General features: G+C 36.7%; 1 protein-coding gene across 5 annotated transcripts in view; it reads left to right on the top strand.

Moving 5' to 3' along the window:
* LOC126470020 (LIM domain and actin-binding protein 1) overlaps window positions 1-22,662 on the top strand; it is a 230,581-nt gene that overhangs the window by 126,353 nt on the left and 81,566 nt on the right. For all 5 annotated transcript variants that reach the window (XM_050097500.1, XM_050097501.1, XM_050097499.1 and 2 more), the window contains one exon: window positions 2,796-2,867. In XM_050097500.1, coding sequence (XP_049953457.1) covers window positions 2,796-2,867 — 72 coding nt within the window. The remainder of the gene's footprint in view (window positions 1-2,795; window positions 2,868-22,662) is intronic.

Below are 22,662 nucleotides of genomic sequence, written 5' to 3'. Positions count from 1 at the left end.
CACAGTGGCGTTTGATGGCACGTGGCAGAAAAGGGGCCACACCTCCAACAATGGTGTTGTAACAGCAACTAGTGTTGATACTGGCAAGGTTATTGATGTTGCAATAATGTCTAAATACTGTAGGTGCACAGGCAGGCTGAAAAATGAACACAGTGATGACTGTATTGCTAATTATTATGGTAGTAGTGGTGGCATGGAGGTTGCTGGGGTGAAGAAAATTTTTCATTGCTCTTCACAGTGGTATAATGTTCGCTATGTCAAATATCTGGGAGATGGTGACTCTAAAGCATTCAAAGAAGTTTTGGAAAGCAAACCATATGGGAACAGTGTAAATATAAGCAAACTTGAATGTATAGTACATGTGCAGAAGAGAATGGGTGCCAGGCTGAGAAGGTTAAAATCAGTTATGAAAGGGAAAAAACTAGATGATGGGAAAACCTTGGATGGCAGAGGAAGATTGACTGATTCCATAATAGACCACATTCAGAACTGCTATGGCCTTGCAATCAGGCAAAATACAGGCAATCTTGAAGAAATGAGGAGAGCTATATGGGCTTTATATTTCCACACCGCATCCACGGATGAGCATCCACAACATGGTTTGTGCCCCAAAGGTGAAAACAGCTGGTGTAAATACAATAGGGGACTAACAACAGGAGAGAAATACATTCACCACCACAGTCTACCATCAGCCATCATGGCAGAAATAAAGCCCATTTTCAGAGATCTGGCTGACAGAAGTCTTCTGATGAAATGTCTTCACGGAAAAACGCAGAACCCCAACGAGTGCTTGAATAGTGTGATATGGCATCGTCTCCCAAAAACAGTGTTTGTCAGAATTAATACACTACATTTTGGTGTGTATGATGCTGTGGCAACCTTCAATCTTGGAAATATAACTAAATGCCAGGTCCTTCAAAAGTTGGGTATGTGTGTTGGTTCCCGTACGGTACGTGCTATGTTCTTTTTAGATCAGCACAGACTAAGGCATGCTGATAATATAATCAAGACATTAGTGAAAAAAGCAAGACAGGTGCAGAGGGGTGCCAAAAGAAGACTTGAAGATGATTATGAAGACTGTGAAGGGGGTATTAGCTACGGATCAGGAATGTTTTAATCTTCTTTCTCCGTTTCCCGTAAGTTTACTTTTTACTTCATCTAGGAACATTATCTCAGGTACTGGTCAACCTAGAAGTCTGAAATTTTTATGACGTAGTGACATAGGTCCCTATTACATACTGAAACAACGATTTTTTAATTACTTGATTTACAAAAGACTTAGGGGTGATAGTCTAGTAAAAAGCGATGGAAAAAATTTACTTAAAAATAAATGTACAATATCTCTGTAAGAAAATACTTTGACAATAAACTGTTGTTTCAGTATTGTTGTAACATATGAATGCACATACAGTAAAATTTTTACCTCTCTGTCTCCAGTAGTTTGTGAGAAAATGTTCCCTATAGTAGGCATATATTAACATTGCGGGGATAGGTGATTCCGTATCCCCTTAACATGATGTTCAATTTGTATAATGGATTTTGTTGTGAAATGCTGATGACAATACCTTTACAACACAAATCTCATTTGCTGAACAGATGGTTCATTTAAGACGGATACTTCTACATATAGGGATAGTCATATCTGAGATGATAAATGCCATGCAGTGTTTGCTATAGTGTTTACTGGCAGATTTGTTGTGGAATTGTTTGTAACAATCTGGTGGAGACTATCATTTTGACATCCCATTTCAACAGTGCAAGTTACTTTGATGTCCTTTAGAACATTACTATGCTGATTCAGAAGAATGTAATTTTGATAATATGCAGAATCTTGTGGTTCTAGACTCCACTGTACTCCAGGCAAATTTTGTAAGCACATCCCAGCAACACATCTTTGGGGCAATGTGTAGTTGAAGAGGGGCTTGGGGTAGGCACTGTAAAACTTGTTAGATAAGTTTTCCTCAATGGTGTGTAAGGATGAATATGTGGGAACGTTAGCATCACTGTCCAGAGAAAATGACTTGCAGTTTTATTTCTGATATTTGACAGCAGAAGTTAAGTTCACTCTGTGACTCAAGTGTATTATGTCTTGTATTCTGGTATGTATTGAGTTTCTATAAAATAAAGTGTGTTGTGTAGTCCATACCACTGTGTTGTCTGTCATTCACTATCACAACATACTGGAGGTCCACAAATATATTAGTCATTTACTTCACTATGTCAACCATCTTGTCTTCCTTTGCCCATTACCAGTCCGTATTCTACACCAGTGAAAATTTGTAGCTTGACAAATTTGATTTTCTGCTCAACTTTGTAAACATATAAATAAATATACAGGCCTTAAGTTACTGGATTTATACATCCATAATTTGAGTTAGACTAAACTTACATACTCTATATGATATGCTACAGACAGGAGTGCATAACTTCATAGTAATACACTGGATAATATGAGTTACTAAATAATTCTTATTATTATATTTATCATTTTGCTGATTAGTTTGTGATGTATCCTGTATGTATTTCTGTTAGAAACTGAACTTCATGGTGAACTATTCGTGAATGTTAGTGATTTTCTTATTCTATACAATACATTCTCAGAATTTCTTTAACTTGACATGAAACTATTTTGTTGTAAAAACAAGCATAACACTTTAAGTTTCATAAATATGCCTCAAGGGAATATTCGTACTGTAATATGTGCAATTCCACTACATAATGGATAAAATAATAACTTCTAAAAGCCATAATGCATAATTTTACCCATAATTTTGTTTTTGTTGTCCTAATTTTAGGTCAACTTAGGAAACCAAAATTGATCATCTGTGAGAATGAGCCAGTAGAACTACCACCAGAAGTGGTTAGAGGTAGGATAATGGTTTGTGTTAAAATTCTGTGCTCTAACAGTCTGTTGTTTACTAACAAATGTTATGGCTTCATATCAGTATTTCTAAGTGTCATTTTGATGAAGATGATAATTGCTTCAGCATAGTCACTGCCAGAAATGTAATGTTTCTGCCCCACAGAAGGAGGTATCTGTGCTTATGAATTACTGGCAAATGGAGTTCAGATTTGAAGTAAAATGGAACAATTTTTAACATATGCAACATGGAACGTAATTTTTTTTAAAAATATGGTATTAGTGAGCAAAGCAGTAATAAAGTAAATAAATACAGGTTTGTTGCTGAGTGCTTGTGGGTACAGAAAAAGGGGATAAATGTTTGTTAAACCAGTATACATCACCCACCATGGCTTGCTTAATCAAGACGGTTTTTGAGAGGCATTAAAAGTGTAACATAATCAAGTTGTTCTGAAGTCTTGTGATTCCCAAATAATGTATTATGAAAATACACATTTGACAAGGTATAAAACAATGCAAGCAGTATTCAGTGGAATTCCTCCCTAGGTGAAGTAATGGTAGAAATCAAACTATGAAAATCTGTTACGAAATAACAACATGAGTTAGGGTAGATTGCTACTCATAACATAAAGGAGGCATTGAAATAGGATGGAGAATAGTAACAAAGAGAAACAGCACTGAATTTTAGAATGGAAGATAAGCCACTGGATGTTTAATGTAATGTGATGGAGAACAATAACAAAGGGAAACAGCAGTGGATGGAAGGATGAAAGAAAAGCCACTGGGCAGAACAGTAACAAAGGGGAAACAGCACTGGGTTGGAGAATGGAAGGGTAGTCACTGAGTACCTTCTCTATGTGATGAGTAACAATCTGTTCTAATTAATATTGTTAAAATAATGGTAGAAATGTTCACTTTAAAAAAATCAAAAGCAGCATGCCAAGACATGCATGTTGATAATTAATAACAAATCAATAATCCCAAGAATTGAGCACCTAATGATATTTAGCTTCAACAAGAGTATACACTAATTGCATTTTTTGAGTGCACATATTGCTAATCATTTGCCTTATATGCCATAGAGTGCTGCCATGGTGTAGTTTCATGGATTCAAGTACAAATGTAGCAATTGATTCTTCCATTGCAGCTGTTAATTTGCTATAGAATGAGAGCCTTATAATTCTGATTGTATTAGTTTCTGTTGGATGCTGCTTTTTATTATTACTTTTGTCCTTTATTTTCTTAATACAGTGATATAAACCAATATAAATGGAATTTTTTATTGTGTGTGTGATCGTACCTACACAGGTGGTATCTAATAATGTTTGATGACAATTCATCTACTGCTTCTTTCTGAACAGAGATTATTTGCTATTATTTTCATTTATCATTTAGTTTACACACTTTCCTTCTTCCTAATTAAAGACTGGCATCTAATTTGTTTGCAGTTTTTAGAGTTTTTATATAAGGCTAAAAGAGTCACTACTGCAGCAAACAACAACAAAAATGTTTGCTGTGAATTTCTCATTATTTGGTATACATTTTCAAGAAGCCTCTTCATCTGAGCTATAATCAACAGTGTAAAAAAAATAACTCAACAGTTTTTGAAATATTTATCTGCTTTTTAGTCACTACTAAGCATTTCTAAAAAATCTTTGCCAGTGCCTGCAATGTATTACTGTAATCTTGGAACTTCTTTTCGTTTAAAAGTAAGTCCTTCTTGCCATTCCCTTAATACACCACTGTCAGAAATTTTTAAGCACATACTTTAAAATGTTGCAGTATTAATAGCATTTATTGGTGTCAATGTAATCACATGAAGCATGCATGATCCCCTCTTCTGTTTCAACCATGAGGGGAAACCTGGAAAGTCAGCTTTGCTATCCAGAGAAAGGTCCTGTTGGAGATCTTAATTGCTACATTTCCCTGACCAGTGAAGTTCATGCCCCTACTAGTAATCATTTGCAAATGTTGTTGCCTCAGAGTTATCCAAAGAATCCATGCAAAAATGCTAAAGAAAATGATAAAATATCCACTTTTTTACATTTGTGAATATAATGACCCTTCAGACAGTCGTAGATACCTAATGCTGAAGCCACATCAGTTTGCTTTTGTGTTGTTGTTGTTGTTGTTGTTGTCTTCAGTCCAAAGACTGGTTTGATGCAACTTTCCATGCTACTATATCCCGTGCAAGCCTCTTCATCTCTGAATAACTGCTGCAACCCACATCTATTTGAACCTGCTTACTGTAATCACCTCTTGGTCTCTCTCTGCAATTTTTACCCCCCCCCCCCCCCCCCCACACACACACACACACACACACACTTCCCTCCAAAACTAAATTGATGGTTCCTTGACATTTCAGAATGTGTCCTATGAACTGATCTTCTTTTAGTCAAATTATGTTACAAATTCCTTTCCTCCCCAGTTCTCTTTCAGTACCTCCTCATTAGTTACACAATCTACCCATGTAATCTTCAGCATTCTTCTGTAGCACCATATTTCAAAGGCTTCTGTTCTCTTCTTGTCTGAGCTGCTTATCAACCATGTTTCACTTCCCTAGAAGGCTACATGCCAGTGTTCAGAGAACACTTCCTAACATGTAATTTTATATTCAATGTTAACAAATTTCTCTTCTTTAGAAACACTTGCCATTTTACATTTTATATCCTCTTTACTTCAGCACTCATAAATTATTTTATTGCCCAAAAAGCAAAACTCATCTACTACTATCAGTGCCTCACTTCCTAATCTAATTTCCTCAGTATTGCCTGATTTAATTTGACTACATTCCATTGCCTTTGTTTTGCTTTTGTTAATTTTCATTTTATATCCTCCTTTCAAGACCTATCCATTCCATTCAACTGCGCTTCCAAGTCCTTTCATATCTCTGACAGAATTACAATGTCACTTGCAAACTGCAAAGCTTTTGCTTAATTCCCTTTCTAAATTTCTCGTTGCTTTCCTTCACAGCTTACTCAATGTATATGTTGGATAATGCTGTGAATATCCTACAATCCTGTCACACTCCCTTCTCAATTATGGCTTCCCTTTCATTATTTTCGGCTCTTATAACAGCTGTCTGGTTTCTGGATGAGTTGTAAATAACCTTTCGCTCCCTGAATTTTACCCCTGCTACCTTCAGAATTTCAAATAGTGTGTTCCAGTCAACATTGTCAAAAGCTTTCTCTGAATCTACAAACGTTATAAACGTAGTTTTGCCTTTCCTTAACTTATCTTCTAAGGTAAGTCATAGGGTCAGTGTTGCCTTGCGTGCTCCAACATTTCTCTGGAAATCAAACTGATCTTCCATGGGACCAGCTTCTACCAATTTTTCCATTCTTCTATAAATAATACATATCAATATTTCGCAAGAATGACTTTGTAGTGACACAGGTCAGCCAATGCCACTATGGGTCAGGGAATAGAGCTGTGGTGCAGGAGTGGTGCTGCACATGGAGGCTTCAGTAACATAGTGATATGTGGAATGTCATTTTGCTACCAGGATGAATACATCTTAGAGTAATGTAGCTGCTTCATAGCATTGTGCAGTATGTGGGGCCTCAGGAGCACACTGGAGAGAACTGCTGATGCTTCTCATCAGCAAGTCATGACACTGGTGCCACTGGTCAATGAGTGGTGGCCTGCGTATGGTGTTCAGACTGCAACACAGGAGAGAGTAGGTACTGTCGATTACCAGATGTTTTACACCACACATGGTAGCTTTACACCTTAATGCTCTTGTGGACAGCCCATCATGCACTTAGGTGAGTGTAGCTGACTGCACGGTCCAGAACAGTTGTTGTTATGAAAGACTGGTCCTGGTCTCCCAACACTGGATGACCAAGACTGCAGTAGACGTTCACAGAAAAGCTAGGGGGCTGTGCAAATGTGCCGCACCTGGATGATGTGGGGATCACAGTTTGCAGATCATCCAGGAATGCCCCTTAGTAGGTGGAGGGCTGGCAGCACACCAGTCTACTTCTCATTTGTGATGTCCAAGTAGGTTGCAACAGGAGACAATAGCTGTAGCTCACATCGTAATGGCTACATCATCTCGAGATCAAGATCTGCCAACAGGTACGACGCAGATCATCATCGATCAGCTTGTTGCAATTTCACTAAAACTCAATAGACCATCATTCAACCTGGCATTGGTGACACAGACAGAATGGCAGCATGACTGAATATGTCTGGGAACTCCAAAAGCCTGATTATTTAAGCAGCAGAGCATGCACCTACTACATAGTATCTCTAGGTGGATGAGCAAATTTGCCCTGGTTTATTGGACTCATCAGCATTCCTTGCCTCTATTCTTGATTTTTGTGCTCAGGTCTTACTGCACCGTTTGACTATTACAGTGGCACTCTGGTGCTTTGAGTTACAAAGTGTTACTACAATTGCCCTGTTATGTAGTACTGCAGTATTCGCTAAATGCATCCCTCGCTCTGAGGTTGCATGGCAACAGTCAACTAGTGCCTTGCCTTCTGTTACATTGGCAGACATGCCAATTGACACACCAATTCTGAGCTGGCCTGCTTGGCTCTGAGCTCACTGAGTAAATCTTCATGAAATTTAGGCATGCACACTGAATTCATCATGTGGTGCAACAACTTATTAAACTGACAGTTTGATAGTATCCACACCTGTCAGCACCTTCTTTCTTTTGAATTCAAATTCTTGCAGTCTTTTTTAAGTCTGAGGATATTTCCCCGGTCTCGTAAACATTGCACACCAGATGGAATAGTTTTGTCATGGTCGACTCTCCCAAGGACACAAGCAGCTCTGAGGGAATGTCATGTGCTCCAGGGGTCATTTTTCAGCCTAGGTTTTTCATTGCTCTTTCAGATTTTTTCACAGTATCATATCTCCCATCTCATATTCATCTACTTTCTCTTCCCTTGCCTTCAAGTTAATTTCCCTTGTATATAGTCCTTCCATGTTTCAGCTCTCTCTTCTTTGCTTAGTACTGGTTTTTCATCTGAGCTCCTGATATTCATATAGCTGCTTCTCTTTTCTCCAAAGGCCTGTTTAATTTCGCTGTTGGCAGTATCAATCTTTCCCCTAGTGATACATGCTTCTATAGATTTACATTTTTTGTCCAGGCACTCTTGCTTTGCCATTTTGCACTTCCTGTTAACACCTCTTCATCTGCTGCAGTTTTATATTTTCTCATTTCATCAGTTAAATTCAGTATCTCCTGTGATATCCAAGGATTTCTACTAAGCCTTGTCTTTTTTCCTATTTGATTCTCTGATGTCTTCCTATTTCATTTCTGAAAGTAACCACTTGTCTCATACTGTATTCCTTTCCCCTGTTGTAGTTGGTTGTCTCTAATGCTGCCTCTGAAACTCTCAACAATTCTTGTTATTTCAACTTATCCAAGTCCAATCTCTGTAATTTCCTACCTTTCTGCAATTTCTTCAGTTTGAGTCTACAGTTAATAACCAATAAATTGTGGTTAGAATCGACTTTTGACCCTGCGAATGTCTTATCATTTAAAATCTAGTTCTGAAATCTCTTTCTCACCATTATATAATCAATCTCAAACCTTTCAGTGTTTCCAGGTCTCTTTCATGTATACAACCTTTTTTTATCATTATCAAACAGCATTAGTGATGATTAAATTATTCTCTGTGCAAAATTCTACCAGGCGGTTTCCTCTTTCATTTCTTTCCCCCAGTCCATATTCTCCTACTATTTGTCATTCTCTTCCTCTTTCTTCTACCAAATTCCAGTCACCCATCACAATTAAGTTTTCCTTTCCATTAACTTTGCACTTACTTATCTGTAACTGTTTTTAATTGTACAATACGCAGAACTTTTAATTTTATAATTCTCAAAATTGCATTGACATATATAAATAAAGGCAGGGCTATTTTTGTTAAATCTAATTTAGAAAGTGCTGTGCAGGATTTCATTGGGTAGCTGAAAGAAAATATAAGAATGCAACTTTTAGTTAGTAGAGCTGCTTCGCAATAAAGGAAATTTTCATTACAAATTCAGGTCTGTAAATGATGATTGAAGAGGAATTAAAAATGCCATTAACATAGCTTTAACCTCATTGTAATGTAAAAATGTAAGTACATTATACTGATAGTACTCAAAGCTATGTTTTTGTTTTGTAAATATGCACTTTGTTTGCTGCCATACAGCTAAGTGCTTACTTTTGTAATGGCATGTGTTGTTGTTGAAACCATGTTGTGAAGAGAACCACTGGAAAATTTCAAGATCTGTCTACAGCTACTTTTTCTTGTTTTCTTAGAATGACTATCAAATTGTTCATGATTAAGGAACTTTATCGAATCTTGTTGTATGTGAACTCTTAATGTCCCATAGGCAATGTGTACCTTTCATTACAGTTTTTCAATAACTGCAGGAAGTCGTTTATATGCTGTTGTGCCTAGATACTGTATGACAAAACAGTCTTTGCCATGATAGCTTTTTAAGCTGTTGTAATCTATAAATCAATTACTCATTTGTAGATGAAACTCTTCTAAGCAGATCAAAGATTCATAAAATCAAAGTACGCAGTTTTTTAATCATCCGTATCAGGGATGGGTGCGTGAGATGCCTGTGAGGCTGTCCATGGGCACTGTATGCATTTGTATGTGCTGTGTGGGCACAATGCATGCACAGCTAACATTCTCTTAATCGCTAACAGGATCAAAGACTGCCAAAAATACATGATCAACAGCTTACACTTGAGTTTGTAGGCACATTAGATTGTTAATATTCCTTTCATTGCCATAATTATAACAGGACAATACAAATATAACATGTGCATAGTATTTGCAGAAGTATAGCCTGCCTTGGGTTACACAAAGGTGCCATCAAACGAAAATATAATAACACTTAGCTTATATCAATTCTGTTGTAAGGAAAAGCAAATGGATTTATGCTACTGTGCATGCTTTTATGTGCCATTTCATGACATAAGGCTTTGCATGTCAATTATAAGGTTGTAAAAAAGTCATGTTGTTTTCCTATGTCTGTCAGTGAGGTGTTCAGTTGACAGAAAATGAAATGACTGTCTACAGTTCAATAGAGGCACAACACAGTGACAAAGGAACAGATTAAGAATAATGATCCCAGCAGGCTACAAAGTAAGAGCAGGTACATGCAGTAAGATACATTCTAAATTCTGCTGTACTGTTCTGAGGAGAACTGGGGGATTGGTGGCCAGGGATCAAGAAAAAGAGAATAAACTATCACTCTCATCAACTTAACTTTCTGATCACAAGTACAACACTGACTTAAGTAATAAGCAATTTTTTTTTCTAACATGTTGATTTTTGAAGTGAGATTACTGGCCATCAGATGCATTGCCCCAGTCAGGTGAAAGTCAGTAAGGGTACACCTAAGCTTCAACTTTGTACTTTCATTGTTGAGAAAACAGTTTCACACGTATATGTGGTTACAGACATACTGCAGGAGCTATTTGAATCATCTGTGGGAATTGTTCTCGAGGGAAGTTCTTTTAAACCATATCAATATTTTCTGCAGTGCAAAACCTCTCACTGAGCACATGACTACACTGAAATTCAGGAGGTATGCTTTCAGTGCTCACTGCAAAGAATTGCAAAACCACTAAAATTAAGTTCCAATTGATTTTAGTCACTAAATCTACAATCAAAGTTTTGTAACAAAGCCTGTACACACTAATAAATTCAGTGTCTCCTTTTCAAAATGTAGTTAATTTGTAACTAATGCAACATTTGAAAAGTGAACAAATGACACTTCTAGAAGTTAGAATCTAAGATGTCATATCCACAGCCAGCCACTGTGGCCGTTTTTGTCATATCCACATGAAGGTCATGGAACTCTTTAACTGGCATTCCTGTCATGTCCATGAATAATGCTATGTCTTAACACAAGCTGAAAAACATTAGAAAACAACACCTCAACTCTTGTCAGGATACTACAAAAAAATATGGCCAGTGACCATAGTTACTCCCTAGCTCTGCCAGGAAAGACTTACACTGTCGATGTCCCAGACAATGCCATCTCAGTTTATTAATGGTTTTTACAACAGCAACCATGACACCACTTATTTTGGCACATTTTGCCAGCAGATTAACATGATGCAGGACACATCTTTCATCATCTCTCTTTCTCTTTAACAACACGAGACTTTTGACAAACAAATCATTACAGGAGCTCTATCTGTCGAAACAATGAAAGTTTTTCCTAATAGAGGTCATATTTGTCAATAATGTTTTCTAAGAAAGAAAATGTATCATTGGCTGTAGTTGTATTGAGCATTGGCACTTAATCAAGGTGTTCCTCCATGACGTTGAACTCAGCATCAACACCTCTCACAAATACAGTAATCTGAGAAATGTCCATTACATCTGTGGCTTCAATCAAAGCGAAAGAGAAAAAAATTAGATCTTTAGTCCTATCTTTAATTTTTCATCTCCATGTCATTTGCCATTTCTTCAATATGTCTGCAAATTGTTCTCTGCAAAAGAGGAACTGTTTGAAAAACAGAAAGAATCACTGGACACAAGATTGTTGCAGCAGCAACAAAACAGTCTTTAACATAGTCTCCATTGCTGAAGGGATGAACTGTTTTGGCTATTTTAAGAGTTATGTGATAGCTCACTGTCATGTCACCACCATTGTCAATGATATTGTTCTCTTCCTTTAAATATGTTTTGGGGAAGAGGTAAAACTGAGGGCAAAACCACATAATGTTTTTTAAATAATAATAATAATAATAATAATAATATTTTCAAGAAATGAAATACACCTGTATGAATTTCTTTCTTTCTTTCTCATCTAGAGAAATTTGTCCTTGCTTTCCTCAGTATCCAAAGTAATCACAAATTTCTTATAAAGGAGCTGAAAATGTCACTTCATGTTGCCTTTCTTCCACCCCAATAGAATATCTTCACAAAAGAGGCATTGTGAGCCATTTTGTGTTTCAATAAATATGTAATATTCTTCCTACAGTAGGTTGAAGCATAAGGAGTCTTGGCATAAAGTGACTGCAAAATCCCACTTGGATTTTCGGAACACTATTGATAACAACTGTGAAACAATATGTTCTGTAATTTCCTTGATGAGATATCAGTGCCTATTTCTTTCACTATTACAACAACACTTTCTTCACTGGCCCAGTCTTTGTATGTAAGTTAATAGTGTAAACTTGGCGTTTGTAAAAAAACACGTTTGTCCACACACTGTGTGGTGAGAGCTTCTTGCTCACACACCTTTCTAATTAATGTTCCCATCATTTTGGGTAAATCTTACTTTTCTGTACTCTTCTTTTCTAAAACATGAGCAAAGTACTGATTTCTGAAATAAGCATTGTTTGGCACATAACAGATCAACCAGATGGGAATATACCACTGTATCTAAATTTCTACAACTCAGTATTTACTTAATGTTGTAAAATGATAAGGTTTCTAGGAAATGGATGATATCTTCTGTATACAGAAATTGCTTGTTGCTTCATAATAATAATAGTAACAATAATCAATACTTATTATTATTAGAAATGATAAATGTTGTAATTGCCAACTGGTAATTTGACAGAAATTTAAAGACAATGATGCCTGCTTTGTAATTGAGAGACAAATCATGGGTTCTCTATAACTTGCATAACTTGTGAATATAAATTTTGTGTGTGCTAATGGTAATCTAAATCCTTAGTTCAGAGGTATATTTTTTTTACATTACAATTCCTTTATTACTGTTTGGCTTTTATTTCAGTTTGTTGCTTCTAACTTACAACTTAAAGTTTTTGCTGCTTTTATCAAGGAAATGGGAGCTGTGGTGATCTGTATGACCACTCAACAGTCTTTTGCACCTCATGAAGATTGATCAGAGTAGGGTCTAATGTGTGCATAACGCTCTCCATAGCTTTCCGAGATCAGTTCAATATTGTTGAGATCAGATGATCAAATGGATGGGGCAGGTACTTCCTTGGCTATGAGTCCATCAACTACTCTCGCAATGTGAAGGAGTGATGTAGTCACATCTGCTGAATTTACTGATATGTATGGGGTTGTTTTAGATGATGTAAATGGCTGTATTAGATATGAAACAGGTTCTTGCTACCAGCATGTAGCATTGTGCACCACAGTTCATAAAACCAGACAACCTTTTCATGCGCTTCAACCATTCAAAGTACACCCTTGCATCACATGTTGCTTGTAGCAAAAATGTTGTATAGGGTAGTGATCTGTGTACCTTATAATGAGGAATTGTTGTAATGGTATGGTTGTGCACTTGTTTCTATTATCAAGCAAAGCACTGTCAAGTAATATGTTGCACTATAGCTCATTGGTGGTTACAAGGGGCAGGAATACTGTGGCTTCAACACAACAGCTTTCTCTAATTAAATTACTTAGCAGCTTATATCAATGTATTTCAGTCTGTCCCTTTAACCACCATTTTTCCCTCTAGCATTACCTTCGTCACTAGGCTATCTAATTCTACTTGCTATCTGTTATGGTGACAATGGTTATGCTGCACGTGTTTTCCTCGCCTATTATGTGTAGTCCAGTTTTACTTCATCTTTTACATGTGCATTTCACTTTTAATTACTCCCATTCTGTTTCTTCCTAAATCACTGTTCAGTGACTGTCATTAGTAGATTTATTTTAGTCGAGAAAGATTTCTTAGCCAGTGTATTTAAAAAGTTTTCCTTCTTGAACATTAAAACCAACACAAACTGTGTACACATCTGTACTAAGCAAACTACCACATGCAGTGTCTAGCAGAGAGAGCATGGTGTATCAGAAGCGCTACATGTTCGTAGCACCTATCACTGGAGTTTTTTTGTATCATTCCTATGCAAACTAAAGAAGGCACTCCTATGCCAACTAAAGAAACCTGTGATGGAGTGTTCAGGTCTTTTTTCAATCTTCTATATCTCTCCTCTCATTGCAGTTTGGTAAGTATACCCCAGTGATCAATAGTACTCAAAAATTGGTTAATAAGGATTGTGTAAGTGACCTCTTTCTTGTGTAAATTACACTTCTTTATGATTCTTACTGTAAATTGCTGTTTGGTTTATACCTTCCTCTCAACCTTATTTATATGGATGATTCACCTTAAATCTCTCTGGACAGCTACTGCTAGAGACTTGATGGTTATGAATGAACTGTGAATTGTGGTTTACTTGACTCATAACATCAATATCTAAATCATATTATTCAGTAACAGAAGATATGTTAAAAATTTATAATGAAACTTCTCTACAAACAGAGAACAACTAATTCTAACAGCAGCATCCTAATACTAATTCAGCATTGATAAAAAAAGGTTACTGAAATCTAATACTCAGTTACATGTTACTCAAATTATCAGTTCATCCCACAGAAAGTCCTATAGCCTTATTTATGGAAAACTTTGCTTCCTATTGAGTATTTTTTGCCTGTTAATTTGTTTTAAATTTTCTTCCCCTTATTCTGTGGAGACAGTGCACTGAAGCCAGTGGCTTATCACTGATAATGTATTCAAACAATGTTATGTAGTTTATCTATTTATGCACATTATGTTACATTTATTTATGTTGAAGACACTAAGCTCTGATGATCTGCAAGTCTTCCTGCATTTCCATTAATTTTCTAATGATGTGGTCTTCTTGTACACACCTGTGTCAACTTTGAAAAGACTCAGAAAGTTAAAAAAAACAGTAAGCCAGATTGTTTACATCATTGACAATAATGGCCCTATCACACTTGCCTGAGATAAACCAAATGTTTCTTTTGTATCTCCCCCTCAATTATGCTACTCTGGGTTCTGTCACCTAGTAAGTCTTCAGTCCCATTTAATTCCTTTTTCTGTTGTTCTGTAAGCACATAATTTATTTACCAGGCAACAGTGTGGAGCTGTAGCAAGGGCTTTCCAGAAGTTGAGAAATGTGGCATCAGTCAGTGATCTACCTAGACCCTTTCTGGATCTCATGAATGAACTAAGCAAGCTGGATTTCATACGGTCACAGCTTGTTCAGTCGATATTGATTCTTAAAGGGGATATTTCTGGTATTATATTAAGCTTTTATGATGATATCAATTTATCACACTGGCTGTTATTGTTAAGATTAAGTGATCCTTTTATTTCATTTTGTTCACTACTACATAGTTTTGGCTGTGTAGCCATACTCAAGTGTGAAGTATAGCCCATTAAAGACACATACTTGGGTTACACTCAGCGTACTTGCTTATGCTACACAAATGTAAAAGCCAAATGTGGCTGACTGAACTTTAAAGATAAGGGCTTGACACCAGACTGTATGAAAACAGTAGTTACACAGCTCCTACAAGTAAGTGCTACAATGTGTAACTACTGATTTCTAACACTTGATGTCATGCCTGTAACTCTACAGTCTGGCCAACTATAACATGCTTCTTCAATTGTGTGATGTAGATGAGTAAATTGGCCAATTATACTTCACACTTGAGAATAGATATACAGCCAAAACTATGTAGCAGTGGAATATATAAAATAAAATCATAGCTTAATACTAACAATACCAGCCAATGTGGCAAACTGTTATCATTCAAAAAACTCATTGTGACTGTAGATCCCAACTACAAACACAGTAAGTAAAATAAAAGCCAGCACTTACTGTGAGGAAGCAAAATGTATAGCACTGCCAATAGACACTACCACTTCAGATCTAATATGTTTTTTCTCAAAGAGCAGAGAGGGTTAGGTTGTGGTAAGTTAAAAAGGAAGGTCAGAGATGGTGTGGTTAGCATAAATGGGACTAGTATTGGTTACAATCAGCCTCATGATGCCAACTGAGGAGCCACTTGAGTAAGAAGTAGTAACTCCAAGATCTGGAAAGTTGGTAAGACAGCTGGGAGAGGGGTGTGTTTGACCACATGCCCCTCTGTACCACATGATGCCACGTGGCAAAGGGTGACATGGTAGCTGTTCAGCATTACTTGGGCCTTCAGGGAAAAAAGAGAGGAGAGGTTAGTTAATGGAGATTAATTCCAGAAGGTTGTTGGGATGCAAGGATGTGTTGGAGGGCAAGCTCGCATCTCTGTAGTTCAGGGAAACTTGTATCAGATGGGAATGATAATAGGGCCATGTGCTGTAGCAAACACTGAGGTCTCTTGAGTCATGCTGCAGTGCGTATTCAGCAAATGAGTACTGGATGCCCCTGGGGTGGGCAGTTCTTCTATGGCCATTCATGTATCAGCCAGTTTAGTGGTGCTGTGGACAGAAATTTGTTGATAAATAACATGTGAGGTTTCACCAGTTGGTTGCTGTGCCTTTGATATTGTAGGATTTACCAGTGGTGGGGCTGGAGTTGGTGTTAGTGAGTGAGTACATGGGGCATGTTTTACAGTGAGGACACTTGCATGGATAGGGATGATGGTTTGGAATGTCATAAGCTTTGACTAGGATGTTACAGAGGCTAGTAAGGTGATGGAAGGTGACAGTGAGAAGTATGGGGAGGGTATCAGGGAGAAAGGATATCATTCCAAGGCTAGACTTGAGAAATTCAAAGCCACATTGAAGTAAAGTATTGAGGCATTCTAGGCCTGTGTGGTACATATGACAAGGGAGTTGCTTCTGAGTTTTTGGGAAGTAGGAACTGTATTAGTCAGAGGGTCAAATGAGGATACTGCCTGGGAGATTTGTTTGTAAATAAAACTGTGGGGTATCTGCAGAAGAAGAAAGCTGGGAGAAGTTGTTGGTGTAGGTGTTGAGGGATTCAGTGGTGGAGCAGATATGTTTGCCACTCGGAGAGGTAGTAGCCATTGGGAGAGAGAGTATTCTATGGCTGACACACTGTTGTTTGTGGGAGGTCTGTGTAAGGTGAGGCCACATCAATTCTGACAAGGAGGATTCCAGGTGGGAGAGATGTGATAAGGAAAGAGAGAGTTTGACGTGGGAGGGGTGGCAGCTGTCAAAATGTAAATATTATTATTTTCAGAAGTTGGTCCCCCACATATTGTAGGTATTTGAAAAATGTCATGATTACCACATCAAGAAGTTGATAAAATTCTTTATTTAACAACCAGTTTTCCATCATCAGGTTCTTAAAAGCATTTACAGCATCATATTAGGTGAATATAAAATCACTGACATCAGATAATAGAACCCTGAATTTGTCACTGTTGTTTTATCATAATATAAGTTACATTGTCAGTATATAAACTCTGATAGGCAGTACACTCTTTCATGTTACATGATCAATCACTTTTAATGCTACGAATGAATGCATATTACATACCACATAGGTATGTGGTATGCATCCATTCATAGCATTAAAACCAATTGCTAACAATTGTTTAACATGAAAGAATGCAGCACTGCCTAGTACAGTTAATTTATTGATGATGTAATTTGGTCGGCTGCTGTGGCTGAGTGGTTCTAGGTGCTTCAGTCCAGAACCGCACTGCTGCTACAGTCACAGGTTCAAATCCTGTCTCGGGCATGGATGTGTGTGATGTCCTTAGGTTAGTTAGGTTTAAGTAGTTCTAAGTCTAGGGGACTGATGATCTCAAATGGTAAGTCCCATAGTGCTTAGAGCCATTTGAACCATTTTGATGTCATTTGTATTGTGATTTGACGACAGTGCCTAATTCATGGTTTTATTATCTGATGTCAGCGATTTTGTATTTGCCTAAAATGATTCTGTAAGTGTTTTTAAGAACCTGATGACGGTCTGTTGACCAAGATTGGTTGTTAAATGAAGAATATTATCAGGAGCTTGAGGTGGTAATCAAAACATTTTTGTAGATCTTATTGCTTGTTTGTTGGTTTTATGTGGATTGTGCTTTGGATGTGGGATTTAATGAGATGGAGGTCAACATCATGGAAGATGGCTTTGGATTTGGAAAAGGACATGGGAATTTGATGTGGCAAAAGGAGTTAGGTTGTTTCAGTAAGAACAGGAGTTTTTCATTATGAGTGCAGATAACAAAGATGTCATCGATAAATCTGTACTAGGCCAGGGGGCCAAGCTTCTGTGCCTCAGGAATGCCTTTTCCTTGTGGTCAATGAAAAGTTTGGCATAAGACAGTGCCCTCTTGGTTCCCACAGCAGTTGTAGGTCTGGCCTTCAAAAGTGATGCAGGTATGGGTAATGATGAAGTTAGATAGAGTGATAATAAATGAAGTTTTAGAAAGACTGTCAAGTGGCCGTTGGGAGAAGTAGTATTCTGTGGCTGAGAAGTATTATTCTGTGGCTGTGGCCTGTTTAAAGTGAGGTTGCATCAGTTCTGACAAGAAGTGTTCCAGGTGAAAGGGAGGTGGTAATAAATTTTAGATGTTTCAGGAAAGACTGTCTTCTTTTGTGTACGATGAATGGCTCTGTTTGATTGACCTTGTTCACTAGCACCTCCAACTCAAATCTGTAACATTACTCATTGCCAAAAGATCTTCCTGTGAAGTTTATCTTTACCTTCTTTCGCCCTTTATGGCAACAGTAGCTATTATACAGGAAAAAGGTTCTTTAGCACACCACCACACATAATTGCACAAACTATAGCTGACAAAAAAAGAGAAGGCTGACCTTGAAATCAACTAGGATTTCTTCTCTGAATGGAAATTAAAGTCTGTTTTGTTTGTAAAAAAGAATACAGCCTTCATTTCCAGCAGTATTCAGTATGGTACCCTTCATTAACTGAATTCCTAATCCAAAGAAATCTTCCTGGGGGTTTTTTGACAAAATTTGACAATGACAATACCATGTCTCTTGAAGGGAATCAAAGAATTCCTGTCTTGATAGTATGAAAGTAGTTTTCACAATGTGACACTTACCAGCTGAGTGGGTAATCCTTTTGAGTAGATGATTAGCAGCAGTCATATGAGTGCTCTGCAAAGAAGTAATACTTTGAGTTACTTCCAGTTTGGAGATGCAATTTCTTTTGTCACCTTTATAACTATGGATTCCCACTTATTAAAATCCTTTCTTAATTAACTATACTTTAGACATATTACAACTCATCAGCTTCAACTGACACTGAAGTGGCTGATGGTATGGACCAAGAATACTGGTTTGAAGTTTACCATGGACAGATCTGTTTGTGTAAATGTTAATCATATATACGGGTACTGTATTTTTAATATTCTTGACCTACACCCACAACTTCTAAGAAGTCAGTGAGATTCCTTGGTTTTATATTTTATGAAAACCCTCTTGGCTGCCTTATTTCAGTGACCATAAAATTAAAACTTCAAAAGCACTCGGCTTATTTAGATGTTTAATTGATAAAATGTTGTTGGAATTAAATATTTCGTTTTTCAGCTAAGTGTTGAATGTCACAAAAATTCCAGCATTGCAGTAATGTGACCTCATTTTTAAAAATTATCATGCAATGAATGTTTACAAATGTTTTGACAAGAAATTATAGAAGTTTCACGGTCACAAATGCTATTGAAGACTGACACTTTAAGAAATGAAATCCTCCAAAATTTGTCACTGTTCTCATTTTCATTCGCTCACTGAAAATTATGTCTTACAGGGAAAAAACTTTGAAATAACTGAGATAAGCTAATGTTTACTGTCAGTAGCTCATTAAAATAATTTCTTTAACTTTAACATGGTTCAAACTGGCACTGCCCCTATCTGTGTGCTGATGTTGGTGAGCCTTACGATGCAATATGCATATAACTTTTGAACTACTGTGCAGTTTCCTGTTTATGAATTAGGTGCGAGGTCTTGTACGTAGTGCTTACAAACATAAAATCCAAAAGCTGTAATGCCTTTTGGTACTCAGACAAGGCAATATCTAATGGACTTAAATGTCTAAATCAAAGTAATTTCATACTCAGGAAATGAATGCAGGGGAGCAGATATAGGATTAATCAGTCACTACTCTTGGGTGGATGTGGTTTATCATTGTCTTCCTTCAACCTGTTATGAAGTGGCAACTGTGCATCTGTGCTGTGTAGATGACTGTGTTGAGTACATGGCAGGGAGTGTTTGGTATGTGTTTTTGTGGATGAAGGAAAGGGGGAGGGTGAAATTCAGTCCCAGCACATAGCATACTCCTTCCAAACATCACTAAGGGTGCTGCTGAGCTTAACATCACCATCTGACAGACTGATTACCATCAACAATGTCCTATACCCTCACTTTATTAGATACTGTGAAGAAGTCTGGAATTTAATCCAGGATGTTGTTGTAAAGACTGGTGATCAGCAAGCATGTCTCCTCCCCTTGTAGCCAAATATTGACCATGATAATTATCCACCACCAGGATTCAAACTCACATACCTCAGAGTTGAGTGCCATCTAACAGAAGTACATTAGTGATCTTGACTACAGAGACAGGTGGACTTTAATGTAACATCTCAGAATTTGATTCGCTCCATAGCATTATTACTAGAAGGACTCTGGGTATTTTAAGTTTGCTGTGGTACAATAAAAAAATTATTCCAAATCTTTTTTCTTGGTTAGATTTTATGTTATTTTAAAAGAGTATCTTGATTTGAAAATTGTACACACAATCAGTCTTACAAGGAAAGTAGCCTAGACTGTGCAGTAGGTCTGCCTGACTATGTAAATTCATTAGGAAGATGGCTTCTTAAAAGTCTTTAACCCTGAATACCATGTGATACTGAAATCACTGGATCAGATGAGGCATGAAATTCTTCATTTTTTCCAGTTTCCTTAGTGCTGTGCATTACATCAACCTAGCAGAGAAAATTGTTCAAAATATTCATTACATAATTTACCAGTTATAATAGCTTTGAATGGCAGTGACATTCTGTTGGTTGCTGATAAAGCAACAAAAGAGACTTTTGGCAAATTGACAACAGGTGAGCATGCTACCACTTTGTATGCTCCTATCTTTCTGTTGTGCCAAAGGGTCATTTGTCAAAGGAAAAATATATTGTTGGGTGTGAAGTACAATAATATTTGAAACATGAAACCTTTTACAAACACATGTGCTACCTTCCTCCAACCACAAAAAGCAGTGTTGTTCTGATGTAGCTACATATTAGTCAAACTGCACTGACATCTGATGCAAAGGTTCTTGCCCTAGTGGGAGGTCAAATCTGTGTGTGGTACTTGTGATATACTGTTTTCAGTGAAACCTATTTTAATTGTTTATATTTTATGCACTGACAGAGGGCTATCCTTGATCTAAACAAACATATTGACAGAATCCCCTATATAATAGCGAAAAAGAAAAGCTTTTTTAAAGCTATTGTCAAATGGCAAGTTTACCCAATTATTCAAATGTAAGTGTATGGTTTATCACACAGATCAACCATACACTTACATTTGAATATTAACTGTTACAGTCTCAGTTGCAAATTGCCGCATGTGATAGCTAGTTTCAATCACTCAGTGATCATCTTCAGATCTAAAAATAAAATTAAAACATCTACCTGAGTAAATAAAATAGATTGAAAATATTCATTTTTTAAAAAATTCTATCAGGTTAATCATGAGTTGTCAAAAGTTTTGTAAACGACCATAGTCAGTAGCTGTAAAATAAGAGGAACAGCACTATAAGAAGATTTGTAGCACCATTCAGTGTTATACATCTCTGGGTTGTATAGGTCCCACCTTCCCTGCCCCCCCCCCCCCCCCCTTCTGACCCCTTGGAAGTCTGCTATAATGCTGTCCCTCTTATTTTACAGTTTATGACTCTTCAACATTTCATAATTCATGCTTAATCAGGTGAAATTTTAAGAAATTTAAATTTTAAAAATTTACAGTCTATTTTATCTACATGAAAAGATACTTATTAAAGTATTGTTTTTATTTTTAGAACTGGAGATGATTATTAGGTGATCAAAACTAATGATCATTTGTGATGATTTGCAGCTGAGACTTTTACAGCAAATATATATATTTTTAATTATACTGTTGTGGGATCTCTCAAGACAATGTGTCATCTCATATGAATACTAACTCTTAGCATTTTGTTTAGATTTGGAATGTTCTGTATGTTATGATATATCATAACCATTTATTAACTAAATCTTCAATGTGTATCTGCATGCGTGTTCATAGTGGTGATGTGTGTTTTAAGACTTAATTTCATTATTTTATAAACTGTAAGTTTTAATTATTACAATAGAAATTCCAGAGAAATCTGCAATGACAACCAATCACCTATAGAGGTATGTGGTACACAGAATCATATAGTAGGACAGACATGATACTAGGTTTCATGGTACCACTCTTTTTCTAATGTAAGTACACACTCTCACAACAATCATGTAGAAAGCAAAAGTCACCCACTTCTTCCCACAGGTTTACATACCCTTAAGCTACAACTGAGTGGCTGCTTTTTCTCATTTTTGTTTACAAATTTAATTTATTTTAACTGCTCTCATTCAGAGATATTTAAGGATGAATGCTGATGTCCTCCATGTTGAGTGTCCTAAAACATAACACAATTCTCGAATACAGTGGATAGAAAAGGTCCTTTAACATTTCAATAAGAAACAGCACTACTTCTTTTGATTTGTAGGAACTCTATAGTCCTAGATCCAAAAAGGCTGTAAATAGTTTGATTCAGTTTGACACTATTTCCCTTAGTGTTATGTACATCTGAATTTTGAGGCCTGACTACTCAGTGACTTTCATGCATTTTTCATGTAATTATTGTTGTAAATGCAAGGTATACTCATGATGGCCACAGGATTTTTGCATTTTCTAAAAGCTTCCACTTCTTCCCTAAGTTGTTTGGATATTATTTGAATTTCCTCTCTTTATCAGCAATTACTTTGTTCCATAAATTAACCCTTCACTGAGAGGCTCTTCCTTTTTGTTTACTGTAGAATTTTATTTCATTCACTTAGTATAAAAGTACTTTTTCAGAGAGAGAACTTTTCATAATGTTGCACCACAAAAATTTT

This window comes from Schistocerca serialis, chromosome 3 (assembly GCF_023864345.2).
Source record: "Schistocerca serialis cubense isolate TAMUIC-IGC-003099 chromosome 3, iqSchSeri2.2, whole genome shotgun sequence".
Taxonomy (NCBI): Eukaryota; Metazoa; Arthropoda; class Insecta; order Orthoptera; family Acrididae; genus Schistocerca; species Schistocerca serialis.
This window is presented reverse-complemented; position numbering and strand designations above follow the sequence as displayed.